At 40.5% G+C, this 16,812-nt stretch overlaps 1 protein-coding gene across 2 annotated transcripts in view; it reads right to left on the reverse strand.

The window, feature by feature from the left end:
- Nucleotides 1-16,812, reverse strand: part of ARHGAP26 (Rho GTPase activating protein 26) — a 744,136-nt gene that overhangs the window by 341,129 nt on the left and 386,195 nt on the right. For both annotated transcript variants that reach the window (XM_073620639.1, XM_073620638.1), the window contains exon 14: nucleotides 6,253-6,327. In XM_073620639.1, the coding sequence (XP_073476740.1) occupies nucleotides 6,253-6,327 (75 nt within the window). The remainder of the gene's footprint in view (nucleotides 1-6,252; nucleotides 6,328-16,812) is intronic.

The raw sequence follows: 16,812 nt of genomic DNA on the forward strand, positions 1-16,812 counted from the left end.
AGCCGAGGAAAGGACTATGAAGGCGAGAGGGTGATATTAAGGGGAGAACATTAATATGGAGGGGTGCCAAGGACAAGAATGTAAGATGTAGGTGGGTGATATGAAAGTTGGGCTGAAGACCGTGATGTAAAAAGGGGCAGAGAACAGGAATGTGAAGGTGTGTGTGGGGGGGGGGGTTTGGGGAGGCCCCTCAGGAAAGAAACATGAAGGTGAGGTGATATAAAGAGGGCGGGCTGAGGACAGGCATGTCAGGGTGGGGTGATTTGAGGGGGGCTGAGGGCTGGAATGTAAAGATGAGGGGTAAAAGAAGGGGGGCTGAGGACAGAAATGTGAAGGGGGGGGGGGCTGAGGGCTAGAATGTAAAGGTGGGTGATTTGAAGGGGGGGCTGAGGACAGTAATATGAAGGGTAGCTGACAGGAATGAGAAAGGGATTGATACGAAGATGCATTGAAGACAGGAGTGTGAAAGGGGGTGATATGAAGGGGGGTTGAGGACAGGAATGTGAAGGAGGAGGGACAGGAATGTGAATGATATGAGGCAGTGATATGAATGGCATGTGGGGGGCTGAGGACAGGAATGTGAAGGGGTGTTGAGGATTGCTATGAAGGAAGGGGGTGATGTGAAGAGATATTGAGGACAGTACTGTGGGGGTGTGATATGAAGAAGGTTGTGATATAAAGGGGGATTTTGATGTAAAGGGGTCTGTAATGTGCAGGGGGGGACTGAGAACATGGATGTTAAAATGGGATTGTGGTGTAAAGGATCTGAGGCTAGGTTTATATTATTGCAACCTGCGTTTTGTGTGTAGGCACCCCATTCATTTCAATTGGCTGGCTTACATGCAGAAACACACAAAAAGAAGTCCATGACCCTTTTTTAAATTGTGCCACACAGTGCTGAGGCACAATATGGTTTGGCGCTCACACAAAAACATGCTGTGTTTGCCGCTGCGTGGAGGTGCCATTAAGCATAAAACATGTGATTCGGACCTCTGGTGGAAGAAAATGTTACTGACTGAACCTCCATGAATTTTAATTCATAACCCCTGCTATGAAGTTTAATAATTACCTGATCTGTAAAAAAATAAAAATAAAAAAAAACTCTTAAGTAAACCAAAGTTGCTGAATGAAAAAGGATGTGCCTTTCAGCAAACTTCATCTTGATCCCCACATGCCTGTTAGTTTAGATTACCAGCCACAGCAATTCACTGCTAAGCCTAAATGCTTTCTAGAGGAAAGATGACCCTGAATTGTAATCCAATTACTTAAGGTAATCACTGCTGTGGAAGATAGCAACTGCCTATTGTTGAAATAATCTTGATCAGATAATCCTGCCCTTGGCTTTATTAAAGCGCTCCCATTCTCTCTGTTGTGATGGTATAGGAAAGATGCTCAACCACACTGAAATAGGATAAAACACAGCTAGTAAATCAGAATGAAAAAAAAAAAAAACGCACCCAATGTCTCATTTTAAAATTGGTGATAAAACAAAATGCTTTCTCTAAAATAACTAAAAAAAAAAAAAAAAAAAAAAAAAACAACATTCAAGATTGGTACTTGTGGAGTTCACTTCCTAACATTGTTGCTGGTATTTATATTTTATTTGCCCATTAATCCTTAAACAATGAAAAAGGCATGTTAGACAGATGCCAGAGAAGGAAATCCTTTATTATTCACCAAGGCACTCACACAGAGCAGTGATCAGAGTCTTTAGATGCAAGTCATTGCTCTGATCCTTTATCAAATGGGATTTAAATTAGTAAAAGCCTCTATTCATTTTTTTATGGATGAACTGCCTTGCAGACAATTTGGGGTTAACACATGTTTGGAAATCGGTGTGCACAGAACACAATCCAATGCATTTTACGAGTGGAAATGTCTGTGCTTGCATGAACTTCCAATGCATAAATGACAGCTCAGTTAAACCCTAAAAAGGAATAGAAACAGTCATATCTGCTTTAAATCCTACTTAAAGTAAATTTAACCCCTAACTGGATAACATATATATTGCTAAAGCACTACAATTCCATGTTTTTCCCCATGCAATGCTGTTTTTTTATCTGTTTCTCTCTTTTTTTGGATCTCAGTGCTGCTGGTCTCCTCCGTCTTCTTTCAGCCACTTCCTGTCTACATACAGTATACTCGGTCTCGTGTTGATTGCAAAACAAGGCTTTGAACTAGCTTCTGATGTTGACAATGGTGGACCATATCTGCACAATGTGCATCAGCAGGCCACTCATATTCTCAGGGCTGGTGCAAGGATTTTTGACACCCTAGGCGAAACCTAATTTTGCCGCCCCTGGCTCCGCACTTCACTCCCCGCACTTTGCCCTGCCCATGTATACGGTGGAGGTAGCAGGGGTGGAGATTTTTGTGGCATCTCTCCACCTATTTCTTCAGCCGTGGTCCCCAGGCCTGTACTTGCGCCTTTGGACCCGGCCTGAAGACAAATAGTAGCGGCACTGGCTCGCTTCCCCACGCCAGCAGTGGTCCGCAGGCCCCGGGCCTGCACCTCGCCCTCTGAACCTCCCCTCCGGAAGACCTGGAAGACAAACAGCGCCGGCACGCTTTCTCAACACACTAGCAGCACGCCGGCGTGGCACCCCCGACTGATGACCAATCTAGGTCGGCGCCTACCTTGCCTATAGGTAGCGCAGGTTCTGTATATTCTTAACCAGAGGACCATTTACTGCAGACACAGATGATTAAGTTAGCAGTTGGAACAGATACTTTCTGTCCAATTTGATAAGCGGATGACTGGCAAAGTACCATATGGGAAACTGTGGTACAATACCTCACAAAGTGAGTACACCCCTCACATTTTTGTAAATATTTTATGATATCTTTTCATGTGACAACACTGAAGAAATTACACTTTGCTACAATGTAAAGTAGTGAATGTACAGCTTGTATAACAGTGTAAATTTGCTGTCCCCCTCCAAAATAACTCAACACAGCCATTAATGCCATTAACTCAAAAGTGAGTATTCCCCTAAGTGAAAATGTCCAAATTGGGCCCAAAGTGTCAATATTTTCTGTGGCCACCATTATTTTACAGCACTGCCTTAATCCTCTTGGGCATGGAGTTCACCAGAGCTTCACAGGTTGCCACTGGAGTCCTCTTCCACTCCTCCATGACGACATCATAGAGCTGGTGGATGTTAGAGACCTTACGCTCCTCCACCTTCCATTTGAGGATGCTCAAAGGGTTTAGGGTTGGAGACATGCTTGGCCAGGGCATCACCTTTACCCTCAGCTTCTTTAACAAGGCAGTGGTCGTCTTGGATGTGAGTTTGGGGTCTTTATAATGTTGGAATACTGCCCTGCGGCCCAGTCTCCGAAGGAAGGGGATCATGCTTGGCTTCAGTATGTCAAAGTACTGGGAGTACCTCAGTTTTGTAGCAAAGCAATACATGTGTAACCAGAAAGAGGGGAGGGACCTCTGTGTCCCGTGATGTACTCCAAGAAAAGGATTTTACAGGTAAGCTGTTATAAAAATCCTATTTTCTTTATCGTACATCTTTATCGTCTATGAGACTCGCCTGATCACAGATCTGAGTAAGGGGTCAATCCCCACCCCTTACCACGTGATCAGCTGTCAGCCAATGACAGCTGATCATGTGACCTAAACAGAGACGTAATCGGCTATTTTTTCTCTATCTTTAGAGAATCTTTTTTCTGATAGGGTGAGGAGAAGAAAAAAAAAGCTGATCGCCGGCTTCTGTGCCCATAGCCTCACCTACCAGTGCCCACCAGCACCACCTACCAGTGCCCACAGTGCCACCTATCAGTGCCCACAGTGTGTCATCACCAGTGCTGCCTATCAATATCACCTACCAGTGCCACTTACCAGTGCCCATCAGTGACATCTCAGTGCCACCTATCAGTGCCACTCATCAGTGCCACCCCCACCAGTGCCACCCAGTGCCTTCTTATCAGTGCCCACCGGTGTCATCTTACCTGTGCCTATCAGTGCCCATCAGTGTTGCCTTATCTGTGCCCACCAGTGCAGCCCATTAGTGCAGCCCATCAGTGCCCATCAGTGAAGCCTCATCAGCGAATATCAATGAAGGAGAAAAATGACCCATTTGCAAAATTTTATAACAAACTATTAAACATGTTTTTTTTTTGTTTTTTTTTTTTTGTTTGTTTAGCAAAAAATAAAAACCCAAGATTTGATTAAATACTTACAAACGAAAGCTCCATTTGTGTGAAAAAAATTATAAAAATTTCATTTGAGTACAGTGCAGCATGACCGCACAATTGTCATTCAAAGCGTGACAGTGCTGAAAGCTCAAAACTGGTCTGGGCAGGAGGGGGGTTTAAAGACAGGTATTTGCACCCGCTTCCGGCATAGACTCCCGTCCCCACTGCGCTGTCTGCTGGGACACACACGGGTCCCAGAGACAGCGGGGACCAGTTAGGAAGCGCAGCGTGACTCGCACATGCGCAGTAAGGAACCGGGAAGTGAAGCCGCAGCACTTCACTTCCTGATTCCCTTACAGAGAATGGTGGAGGCAGCACCCGAGGACTGAGGGACGATTCAGTCTCGGGTGCCGACATCGCTGGACCCCGGGACAGGTGAGTGTCCTTATTTTAAAAGTCAGCAGCTGCAGTATTTGTAGCTGCTGACTTTAAAATTTTTTTTTTTCGCGGGACTCTCTCTTTAAGTGTCCAGTAAGCAAGTGGTTAAATGAAGCACACGACTATGCAGTGATGAAAAAAATTGATATATAATATGTTTATTGGTACATATACACATTGAGTCATAACAAAATACAGTGAATATGTACTGTGTGTTACTAATGAGCAATACTATTTATATACTGTATTTTGTTATGACTCAACATGTGTATATGTACCAATAAACATGATATTATTTAATGACTTTTTTCATCACCACATAACCGTGTTCTTCATTTAAAGTCCCAAATGTCCCCTCTAATATATTTGTACCAGGAATGGAGGCATATGACACTACCCAATCACTGCCTCATTTAAAGTCCCACATACACCCCCCCCCCCCCCCTCAATGAGATAAAACAAAGTTCAGGAATATTCCTTTATGCCATTATTTTTCAAATCTATGTACACTACAACCTGTATAATTGAATCGGTTGTGATATTGTTGTTTTACTAACCTGACAGCTTATTATTTTAAATAGGAAACCTTCATTTTGTTTGCAAATATTAAAGATTCTAACTACCAGCAAGAATGAGACCTTGCATTTAAAGAGCACCTGTCATTTCAGATCCATCATGGCAGCACCTGTTAGCGGTCATCCACTCTCCTGCTGGCGCCACGTCCCTCACCTTGTTGTGTCACTGCCGCATCACCAGCTGTCCTATTAAAATGAATGGGACTGTTGGTGAGTCAACAGCGGGTCAGAGGAGGAGCCGCTGCGTGACAGAGATGACAGTTGCTCTTTAAAAATTTAAATTGAGTTGATTTAAATCAAGCCTTTTTACTAGGGATTTAAATCATGATTTAAATCAAATCCACCCTGCATCTAATAATACATTCATTTTTTGACTGCAAAAGGCGCAAGTACTAATTTGTCTAGGAATATGATTATGGCATTCCCTGTACAACAGAGCTGAGACTAGGGTAGGGGTAAGCAGCACAAGGAACCAATAAGCTGTGCTGCAGTTCAAGTAGCATGCCGATAGGAGGAAAGAACAGAGTTAAACTCAGCATTCTGCTGCTTTTCTTTTCACTGCCCAGTCACCGCCGGGGGGGGGGGGGGTTGGAAAACAAAACCTCTAAATGTTACTTAATTGTCGCAGAAAAAAAATCTAGTCTTTTTCCCTTCCAGACAGGGTTGTTGCTGTGTGTCACAGCTGTGTAAATCTTAGAACTGGACAGACAGAAATACAAGTCTTTAGGTAGGAAAATTTCCTTCCCCTTCACAATTATGTGCCACTTACCAAGTTTCATTGCAAAGGTTAGTAACCGTGATGTACTATTATACATTATTTTGAGTGATGCTAAATAATATTTTTATACATTATCATGGCATAAATCTATCTAGGGTTTTTCATATATATATTGCAACATACAATTTGTTATGATTTCTTGCTGCTTCAAAGTCACGTAGTTCTGTTCTATACCGTAATAGTGGGAGGTCATTTTATTTAGGATACCAGGGGATTGGGGTTGGGGTGAGATAAGGTTGTTTTTTTTTTTTTGTTTTTATCAAAAAGTACAAAGGTTTTAGACCGGATTACAAAATAGACCACAGTTACAATTACCCATTAAGATGCTCAGAAGTTTTTGAACTCTGGAGTTGACACCAACAATTCGGTAAAGTCCCTGTTCACCGATTCCTGCAAAAAACAAACATGTTGTTATTTATATAGTTAAATAAAAAGGTAGTTTTTGTTTTTGATTTACCACTCTTAAAGTGAAACTACAGTCTCGGACTTCTCAGTTTTTTCTTTAATATGCAAGTGTCAAAGATCAGCTCAACATAAATAACTGTATTAGCATGTTGATCTTTTAAAAATGTTTTTTCTGTGTATAGTTTGCAAGTATATACAATATGTGCAATTCTGTAGTGATTAGGCTAAAATAAGGTTATACATTACATGCGTTAAGACTTGTTCAGCAGGGGTTTTAAACGAAGGACATTGTGTTAATGCAGCAGAGCAGGAGATAGTGTTAGGATTTAGTTAAGGATTAGGTTTGTGTTAATCTCTCTAGGATTAGGACAGGGGGGATTAAATGTTAAGAGGCTATTTTGGTGGTCAAAATGATCTTTAAAATGGGTACACATTCCTCTGGGTTTGATCTCCAGTGATAGGAGTTCCAAGTTCCCGCCTCCACTCACTTGCTGCCATCTTCTTCCAGGTGAAGGGTACTTTGCATGCAGTGGTCCCTGGATTGTAGTGGGCTTACTGTACACTGCACATGAACCTCAGTCAGTGTACAAAAACCACACACTGGCTGGCAAACCAGAGTTATTTTTATCTTTTTTATAAAGGAAAACCCAGTCTCTTTTGCCAAAAAAACATTACCTGCTGGCAAATTCCTGATTACGAAGTTTACTTCTGCAAGTGTTTGGAAAAGTTAAGTTAAGACCCCTTCCACACCAAGGCATTTTTGCAGCATTTTAGCGCTAAAAACAACGCTATTAAAACGCTCCCCATGCATCTCAATGGACCCTTTCACACTGAGGCGTTGCGCTGGCGGGGCGTTGAGAAAAGTCCTGCAAGCAGCATCTTTGGAGCAGCTTTTGGGCGTTGAAAAAAGCAATTCAAAAACACCCCTCTCCATTGAAATGAATTGAAAACGCTGTAAAAACGCCTGAATAGCGCCTATAATCCGCCCCGAGCTGTAGAAAATTCACATGATCTCACAAAAAGGTAAACATGCAAGCAGAAAAGAGAGCATCTAAAACAACAGGACTGAACTTGTGGGAAAGTCAGAATGATTAAACAGACCATCAAAAGTGCCAAAAAACTGAATTAAAGTGCCAAAAAAAAAGAATTAATCCCAGAAAAATGAAGATTTGAAGTAAAACAAGACACTGCTTGTTTTACATGATCTCACAAAATATAAACATGCAAGCAGAAAGATAGCATCAATAACACATGCTTCAATAACGCTTGAAAAACACTGTTAAAACGCCTGCAGCGTTGCGTTAATTTTAACCCTAATGCCCGTAAAACGATGTAAAAGCGCGGTAATAACGCTAAGGCGTTTTAGGGTGTTTTTGAAGCGCCTTGGTGTGAAAGGGGTCTAAGAGTCATTTTGGGGTAAGGTTAAGTTTCTAGGTTTAAATTTGGGGGAGGGGTTTGGAGTTAAGTGTTAAATGCTCTTTTTTAGGTGTTAGATTAAATGTTAGGGTTGAGATGGCTCCCTTTAGGAGTTCAGGGATGATGGGAGGAAAAATAAAAAGAACCTAATTTCCCTGTTTTTTTTATATCCATTCTTACCTTTTTCTTTAATAAAATATACTCACACACTATTAAATCCAGTATAGGTCTGCTGTGATCTGCCATTTCGCTCTACACACTGGGTCCCACACTACCATCTTAGTTTTGGAACATCTTCAGGAGCTGGCTGTCTCTTCCTGGTTCAAGCAGCCAGCCCCCCTGATGATGTACCATCAAGTCCACCCACCCCCCTCAAGCTACTGTATTGAAGCTGATACCACCTCAAATATGTGATATGTATATCCCAGAAGGCTTCAAAAGCAGATGAGATGTTGGGGTTGGCTGAAACATGAAAAAAAAAGTATGCAAAGGAAAAAAAAAAAATTGGCATTTTAGATTTTGGGGGAAGGGGGTGAAATTCCAGAAAAATGTAATACTGGAGTGAAGGTACACCTTAAGTTTTAAGGGTCCGATGTGTCTGCCATGTCGCAGTCCCGCTAAAAATCACAGATCACCGCCATTACTAATAAAAAAATTAAATATAAAAATGCCATAAAACTATCCCCTATTTTGCAGACGCTATAACTTTTGTGCAAACCAATCAATATATGCTTATTGTGATTTTTTTTACCACAAATGTGTAGAAGAATACATATCGGCCTAAACTGAGGAAAAAAATAGTTTTTTTTATATATTTTTGGGGAATATTTATTATAGCAAAAAGTAAAAAATAATGCGTTTTTTTCAAAATTATCGCTTTTTTTGTTTATAATAAAAAAATAAAAACCGCAGAGGTGATCAAATACCAATAAAAGAAAACTCTGTTTGTCGGGAAAAAAAAGGACGTCAGTTTTGTTTGGGTGCAATGTTGTACGAACGTGCAATTGTCAGTTAAAGCGACGCAATAGCGAATCGCAAAAAGTGATCTGGTCAGGAAGGGGGTAGAATCTTCCAGGGCTGAAGCGGTTAACACATATCAAAACTGAATTAAACTACATGCAAGCACTTGTATTACAACTTTATTTTTTTCTGTTATATGTTTTGTTTCAATGTCAGCATGTAAACCCAAGTCTGAAAGAGAAGCTATGGTTTTTGGTCAATTTTACTTTAGGTTGTTAAAATTACAAATGGTTTCATCTTGATTTGCTTATTATATACAATGCTGTGAAAAAGTATTTGCCCCCTTTCTGATTTTTTATTTTTTTGCATATTTGTCACACTTAAATGACTCAGATCATCAAACAAATTTTATTATTACACAAAGATAACCCGAGTAAATACAAAATGTCTTTTTTAAATGATGGTTTCATTTATTAAAGCAAAAAAGCTGTCCAAATCTGCCTGGCTTTATGTGAAAAAGTAAATGCCCCCTAAATCTAATAACTGGTTGGGCCACCCTTGGTGGCAACAACTGCAGTCAAGCATTTGCAATAACTGGCAATGAGTCCTTTACATTGCTGTGGAGCAATTTTGGCCCACTCTTCTTTGCAGAATTGTTTTAATTCAGCTACATTGGAGGGTTTTCCAGCATGAACGGCCTATGTAAGGTCATGATACAGCATCTCAATTGGATTTAAGTCCGGGCTTTGACTAGGCCACTCCAAAACCTAAATTTTGCTTTGTTTGAACCATTTGGAGGAGGATTTGCTGTTGTGTTTCAGATCATTGTCCTGCTGCACAACCCAGGTGCACTTGAGCTTGAGGTCACGAACTTTAGGATTTTCTGGTAGAGCTCAGAATTCATGGTTCCATCAATTATGATAAGTCATCCAGGTCCTGAAGCTGCAAAGCAGCCCCAGACCATCACGCTACCACCACCATGTCTGACTGTTGGTATGATGTTTTTGTGATGAAATGCTGTATTAGTTTTATGCCAGATGTAACGGGACGCACACCTTCCAAAAAGTACAATTTTTGTCTCATCAGTCCAGAGAATATTTGCCTAAAGTTCTTGGGGATAATCAAGGTTTTTTTTGGTAAATGTGAGAAGAGCCTTTGGGGTTGATTTACTAAAGGCAAATCCACTTTGCACTACAAGTGCACTTGGAGGTGCAGTCGCTATAGATTTGAGGGGGACATACAAGGAAAATAATAAACAGCATTTTTGCTTGTATATGATTGGATGATAAAATCAGCAGAGCTTCCCCTCAGATCTACACTGACTGCATATCCAAGTGCACTTGCAGTGCAAAGTGGATTTGCCTTTAGTAAATCAACCCCTTTGTGTTCTTTTTGGTCAGCAGTGGCTTTGGCCTTGGAACTCTCCCATGGATTCCATTTTTGCCCAGTCTCTTTCTTATTGTTGAATCATAAACACTTATCTTACCTGAGGCAAGTGAGGCCTGCAGTTCTTTAGATGTTGTTCTGGGATTTTTTATGACCTCCTGGATGAGTCGTCGACAAGCACTTTGAGTCATTTTTTGTAGGCCGGCCACTCCTCGGGAAGTTCACCACTGTTCCAAGTTATCTCTATATGTGGATAATGGCTCTCCCTGTCGTTCACTGGAGTTCCAAAGCCTTAGAAATTGCCTTGAAACCCTTCCTAGACTGATACATGTACGATACCTTGTTTCTTATCTGTTCTTGAATTTTTTTAGATTGTGGCATGATGTGTGGCTTTTTGTGATCTGTTTGCGAGCTTCAATTTGTCAGATAGATTCTATTTATGTGATTTCTTGATTCAACAGGTCTGGTAGTAATCGGGCCTGGTTGTGGCAAGTGAAATTTTACCCAGCTTTCCAAAAAATTTCGGTGAATCACAGTTCATTCATGATACAGCATGGGAGGGGGCAATTACTTTTTCACATAACGCCAGGCCGGTTTGAATAGCTTTTTTCCCCTTAATAAATGAAACAATAATTTAACAACTGCATCTTGGATTTACTCAGGTTATCTTTGTGTAATATTAAAATTTGTTTGATGATCTGAATCATTTAAGTGTGAGAAATATGCAAAAAAAAATAAAAAAATCAGGAAGGGGGCAGATACTTTTTCACAGCACTGTATATTTGGAAAACATTGTCAATAAATATTTATTTATAAAGGAAAGATTGTACAGCACCATGGGTAAGTTAAAGACATAATACAGAAGAAGCTTGCTTTGGAGCTCTCTTTAAAGCCTCTCTCAGGGGATACATTTTACCCTCTCCTATCTCTATCTGATAGCTGGATGACCAGCTACCAAAATGCTCCTTTTCACTTAACGTAAAGTGTTACTAAACCCACAACAGTAAAATCAGTCTGTATATGCAGTAAATCATACTAATGATACTCACTGTGGGACCTAATGGGTTAATCCTGTGCATTGTGTAAAAAGGCTGTTAGCTCCTTTCTTCTCTGCCCCTCCCCCTCTTCCACTGTCCCCAATCCATCTGCTGATAGGACAGAGCCTTGGGGGAGCTCTGCACATGCTCCATTTGGTGTGTATTGCTAGAGAGGTTTTTTTTTCTTGGGAGGGTGCATGTGATCAGCACAGGGCTAATCAGCACTGTTCAGACAGAGGGTCAGGGGTCACTCAGCCTCATAGAACAGTCAGAGGAGACTGAAAACTCCTCCTACAAGTTTTAACCAAACACTAATAAAAGTCACAAGACTGCTATATACTGCTGATGAGAAAAAATATTTGGCAGTTTATATTTACTAAAATAATTGCATTTGCATGTGTACTGTGGGAGACCAGCTATAATGAATGCAGGTTCTGGGTTTAGTAACACTTTAAGTTACCGTCATATAAAACTGAAAACCCAAGTCTTCTCTCCTTCTGTTTACTTCTTGCCTGGGCTTGTTCTTTAGGTGTCCACATCAGTACCTGCATGATGTGGACACTTTCTATTTGATGTCCAGCAGTGGGGTCCTCTCAGGATTCAGGAGAGGACTGACGTCATCACAAGGGGCTGGTAGAGGACCAGCGATCTTGGTTTCTGACTCCGCAGAGGTTAGGGACCTCGAGAGGGTACTTGGGGAGCATACTAAGTTTTACAAGGGAAAATAGGGGTAGGGGAAAATAGAGGAGCCTATTCACACCATGCACGTTACCACAACACATAAAAATGCACCATGAAACCTCATTTTTAATGGCACCCCAATGCACTGAAGATATGCATTTTATAATTGGTGGGCGTCCTTGACGCAACCCATGATAAAGTGTGTGCATTAATGCATTGCAACAGACTGGATAGAAGTGATTGGCCCTAAACTATCTGATAAGGAGTGAGTCACTTCTCTGTGTTTACTTCTCATTGTAATGAGAAGTATGAGTAATTCATATACAGATCAAAGGCTTGAATTTGCTCTGTGTTTGTTGTCAGTTCAAGCAACCTTGCAAATAAAAAACAAAATGTTTAACAAAATGTCTTTCATTTGTTTCATTTTTGTTATATGTGACTTTTTTTTTTTTTTTTTTTAGTGTTACCTTAAAAAACTTAGCAAAATCAAAAATTTCTTAATTCCATTTGTATACAACTCTGCGCCAGAATTTGTGTGTCATTATAAATTGGCAAAATTTTAGGATAACAGGAATACTTTTCTTTTTACCACCTTCCTACCTAATAGCAGAATGATGGCAAGGCGGTGGCTTTAGGGTTCTGAGTGGACATCGTACGACATCCTCTCAGAAAGCGCCGCTTGGGGGGCCATGCAGTGGCATGATCTCTCACTGGTTGTGTCCACCAGACATGTGTCCACCAGCCGGTACACTGATCATGACTGATCAGTGTACCGGCTTGCTGTAAACAATGGACGGCTTCCTTTCATGCCATCCCTTGTGTACAATTGTGTTGCTAGCTGTGATTGATCAATGTGATCACATGGAACAAACAGGGCAAATCACAGCCCATCTGTACCATGTGAATAGCTTTGACCAATCACAGCTAATCACAACAAAACAAATTGAATGAATCAGTTTGATTTAGTAAAATGCTTGTTTATAGCAATGTAATTCACTGCTTAAAGCAATCAATGTGTAAAAAAATAAAATCCTGATCACTTCCCCAGAGAAGTACAATGTTACAATGGGAACACTATATTGCTCTGGTCACAGTGTGTTAATGTTAAAAAAAAATCTAATAAAAAATAAAAAGGAAACAAAAATTTTTATTTTTTTTCGTACTGCCACCAGTCATTGTCACTGATCACCGCCACACCAGTTATATGATGACGCCGAAGCGTGTGCCCGTCGGCCGTGATGTCCGTCGGGCGATTGCTGGTGACAGAACAGGCACGTTGATTTGTGTGTGTAAACACACAGATCCATGTCCTGTCAGGGGAGAGGAGACAGATTGTGTGTTCCTAGTATATAGGAACATCGATCGGTCTCCTCCCCTAGTCAGTTCCCTCCCCCCACAGTTAGAATCACTCCCTAGGTAACACAGTTAACCCCTTGATCGCCCCCTAGCGTTAACTCCTTCCCTGCCAGTGACATTTATACCTGTAATCAGTGCATATTTATAGCACTGATCGCTGTATAAGTGTCACTGGTCCCAAAATAGTGTCAAAAGTGTCCGATCTGTCTGCCGCAATGTCTCAGTCACGATAAAAAAAAATCACAGATCGCTGCCATTACTAGTAAAAAAAATAATAATAAAAAAATGCCATAAATCTATCCCAGATTTTGTAGGCGCTATAACTTTTGCGCAAACCAATCAATATACGCTTATTGCGTTTTTTTTAGCTCTCAAACTTTGTGTGTCGGAAATTCCTATGGAATATGTGAGATGGAGCCTACACACTGTCGGAATTTCCGACAAGGTCCTATCACACATTTTCCATCGGAAGATCCTATCGTGTGTACAGGGCATTAGTGTGGAAGAATGGGCCAAAATCACAGCTGAGCAATGTATGAGACTGGTTTCTCCATACAGGAGGCATCTTGAAGCTGTCATTACCAACAAAGAATGTTGTACCAAGTATTAAATACATTTCAGTTTGCGTGTTCAATACTTTTCCCCTGTGTCATTCCATTTTATTACACATAACTTAATTTCTGAACGTATTTGTTTTGGTTTCTTTATATGTATGGATTTTCTTTGGGTACAATGTTGCATGACCACGCAATTGTCATTCAAAGTGTCACTGCACTGAAAGCTGAGCAGGAAGGGGGTAAAAGTGCCCTGTATTGAAGTATAATATATATAGGCAGGGTTGTACCCTCCCATACTATAAGAAAATGTTTTTGCGATATATATAGCAACAAAATATAGCAAAATATAACAAAATCAACACAGAGTGAACAGGCCTATAGCAAAACTGTGAAAAAATCCTCTGGTCCATAAAGCATATACAGATGAGAAAGATAAAGTGGTTAAACGTATCTACAGTACATACAGTACAAAGCTCCTCACAAGAGCATGACAATGAGCAAATTAAAAAAAAAAAACAAAACACTGCCAAACATATGGTAGAATACATCACACAAGATATTACAACTGCAATATCACCAAAGCATATGAAGCAGGTAATTTCACTTAATATTTACTGGCACTGTTAAATTCAATTATTTACACATTAGTTACTACAGGGTGCTCCTAACTGATGGCAGAATATTACCAAGAAATACCTATGTTGCATCTAACTGCTATCGATTCAAGGAACAGCATACCTTAGGAACAAATAGTAAAAGCCTGATCGCAACAGAATCCCTCTAAAGTAGCAGATGTAAATTACAAGAACAATAGCTAGTACCCACTTCAATAGTCACAAATGACTTTTAAAAAGTCAAGCGGTTTAAAACCTTTAATTGCTCATATACTGTATGTCTTGACTATGGCTGTCAATTGCAGCAGACTAATGAAACGTATTCACTGTCATTATTTGTGCACATCATTGTTACAGTGTCAAGTCAAATTAATTCTTCATAGATTTTCTTTGACATTTTGTAGTATAGACAGATTATAATGGTTGTATCTTCCTAACAGTCTTCTGTCATTCATGGGATTGAAAATCAGTAAAGAAAAAATACCTTAGGATGACAACGATGGCACGGCAGGGCACGGCACATAAGGCAGCACTTATCTGTGGTGTAGCATAATTTTCTCTATATAGGCACATAGATTATATAATGCTAGGGAAATGGATGTCAATCAAGATGGCATGAATTTGGCAATGTTGCATATTAGGTAGGTACTGTAATAATACAACATGGCATAGCCATATTTTTCAACCAATACTTGGTCTGATTAAAAAAAAAAAAAAAAATACAGAAGACTATAATGTCTAGAGCAACTAATAAAATTAGAACTTTAACTTCCTAAATCGAACAAGAGTCTAGACTGGTAATGAATAAAAATCTTACAATAAAATTGCTCCTTTGGTCAGTTTAATTGTCATACCAGCCATGCATGTGGTCATGTATGTCTTAAACTTTATCTGCTGCATGCTTTCACTAATTGAAAAATGCTTGCATGAAGGAAAAGCAGCATGCGCATGCACACACACACACACACACTTTATCTTCCTCCTTCTCAACAGATCACCTCTACAGTAGTATATAACCCTTCAAAACAATATTCTTCACATATCAACCCAAGTAACTGCATATCTATCCCTCCAGCAGTAAATCTATCAACTCTAGATATATCCAATAATAGTCACATTCAACTGGATTTGTTTAGTAATGTTGAAGTTTATTCAATACTAAGTAGTATCAGGAAAACTCTAGATGCTTATCTTGCCTCCAACAGCAGCATACCTATCTCCCCAGCACTATAGCTTCCTGACTCATGTAGAGTACTGACCAGCACTGTAGGTCCTATCCCTGACTGAAGGTTGAATGAGACAGGCAGGGATTAGGATCTACTAGACTTTTTCCATTACTAAAAGGAACGTAAAAAACATAATTCTTGAAGAAAACGCTAATGCCCTGTACACACGGTCAGACATTGATCAGACATTCCGACAACAAAATCCATGGATTTTTTCCGATGGATGTTGGCTCAAACTTGTCTTGCATACACACGGTCACACAAAGTTGTTGTTCTGAACGCGGTGACGTAAAACACGTACGTCGGGACTATAAACGAGGCAGTAGCCAATAGCTTTCCTCTCTTAATTTATTCTGAGCATGCATGGCACTTTGTGTGTCGGATTTGTGTACACACGATCGGAATTTCCGACAACGGATTTTGTTGTCAGAAAATTTTATATCCTGCTCTCAAACTTTGTGTGTCGGAAATTCCTATGGAAAATGTGTGATGGAGCCTACACACGGACGGAATTTTCGACAACAAGGTCCTATCACATATTTTCCATCGGAAAATCCTATTGTGTGTACGGGGCATAAGGCTGGGTTCACACTAGCTGCGGGGCACAGAAGGGGGTCTGGTGTGTCCCTGCTCTCTGTTTCAGGTGCAAATCAGGTCTTTTTGCCGGAATTTGGCCTTGAAACAATTCCAAAAAAGCACAGGACCCTTTTCCAGTGTGCCCTGCAGCTGCCTCCGGGATGTGTGAACTGGCTCCATTGAGAGCCAGTCGCAGTCTCCTGTCATGCGAATTGGATGTGGGGAAATTCGCATCAGTGCGAATCCAGCCTAAGACAGAAACTGGGGGCCCCACAGCATATTTCATAAGTTATATCGTAGTTATATCCGAAAAGCTTCAGTGGGTACGCACTGCCTTGATCTGGCAGTGTTCGGAAGTCATGATATATGGTCTAATGTTACTTGATCACAATCTTGTGCCCCTGTTTACTGATGTTTTCATCCAGGATTGCAATGGACATGATCATGGTTGTTCCACTGGAATGAGCGGACACATCCACACACCACAGAATAACAGGATGGCCAAAGTATTTATCTACCACTCTGAGCAGCATTTTATATTGACTCAGATATTGTTGCGATATTCCCTCAGGCTGACAGAGGCCAAATTTGTATTATGAATAGGCTTTAGATTGAAGAATATCAATATTATTCTTTGATTAGGGGCTGAGTGTTTGTGCCC

This window comes from Aquarana catesbeiana, linkage group LG03 (assembly GCF_042186555.1).
Source record: "Aquarana catesbeiana isolate 2022-GZ linkage group LG03, ASM4218655v1, whole genome shotgun sequence".
Lineage (NCBI taxonomy): Eukaryota > Metazoa > Chordata > Amphibia > Anura > Ranidae > Aquarana > Aquarana catesbeiana.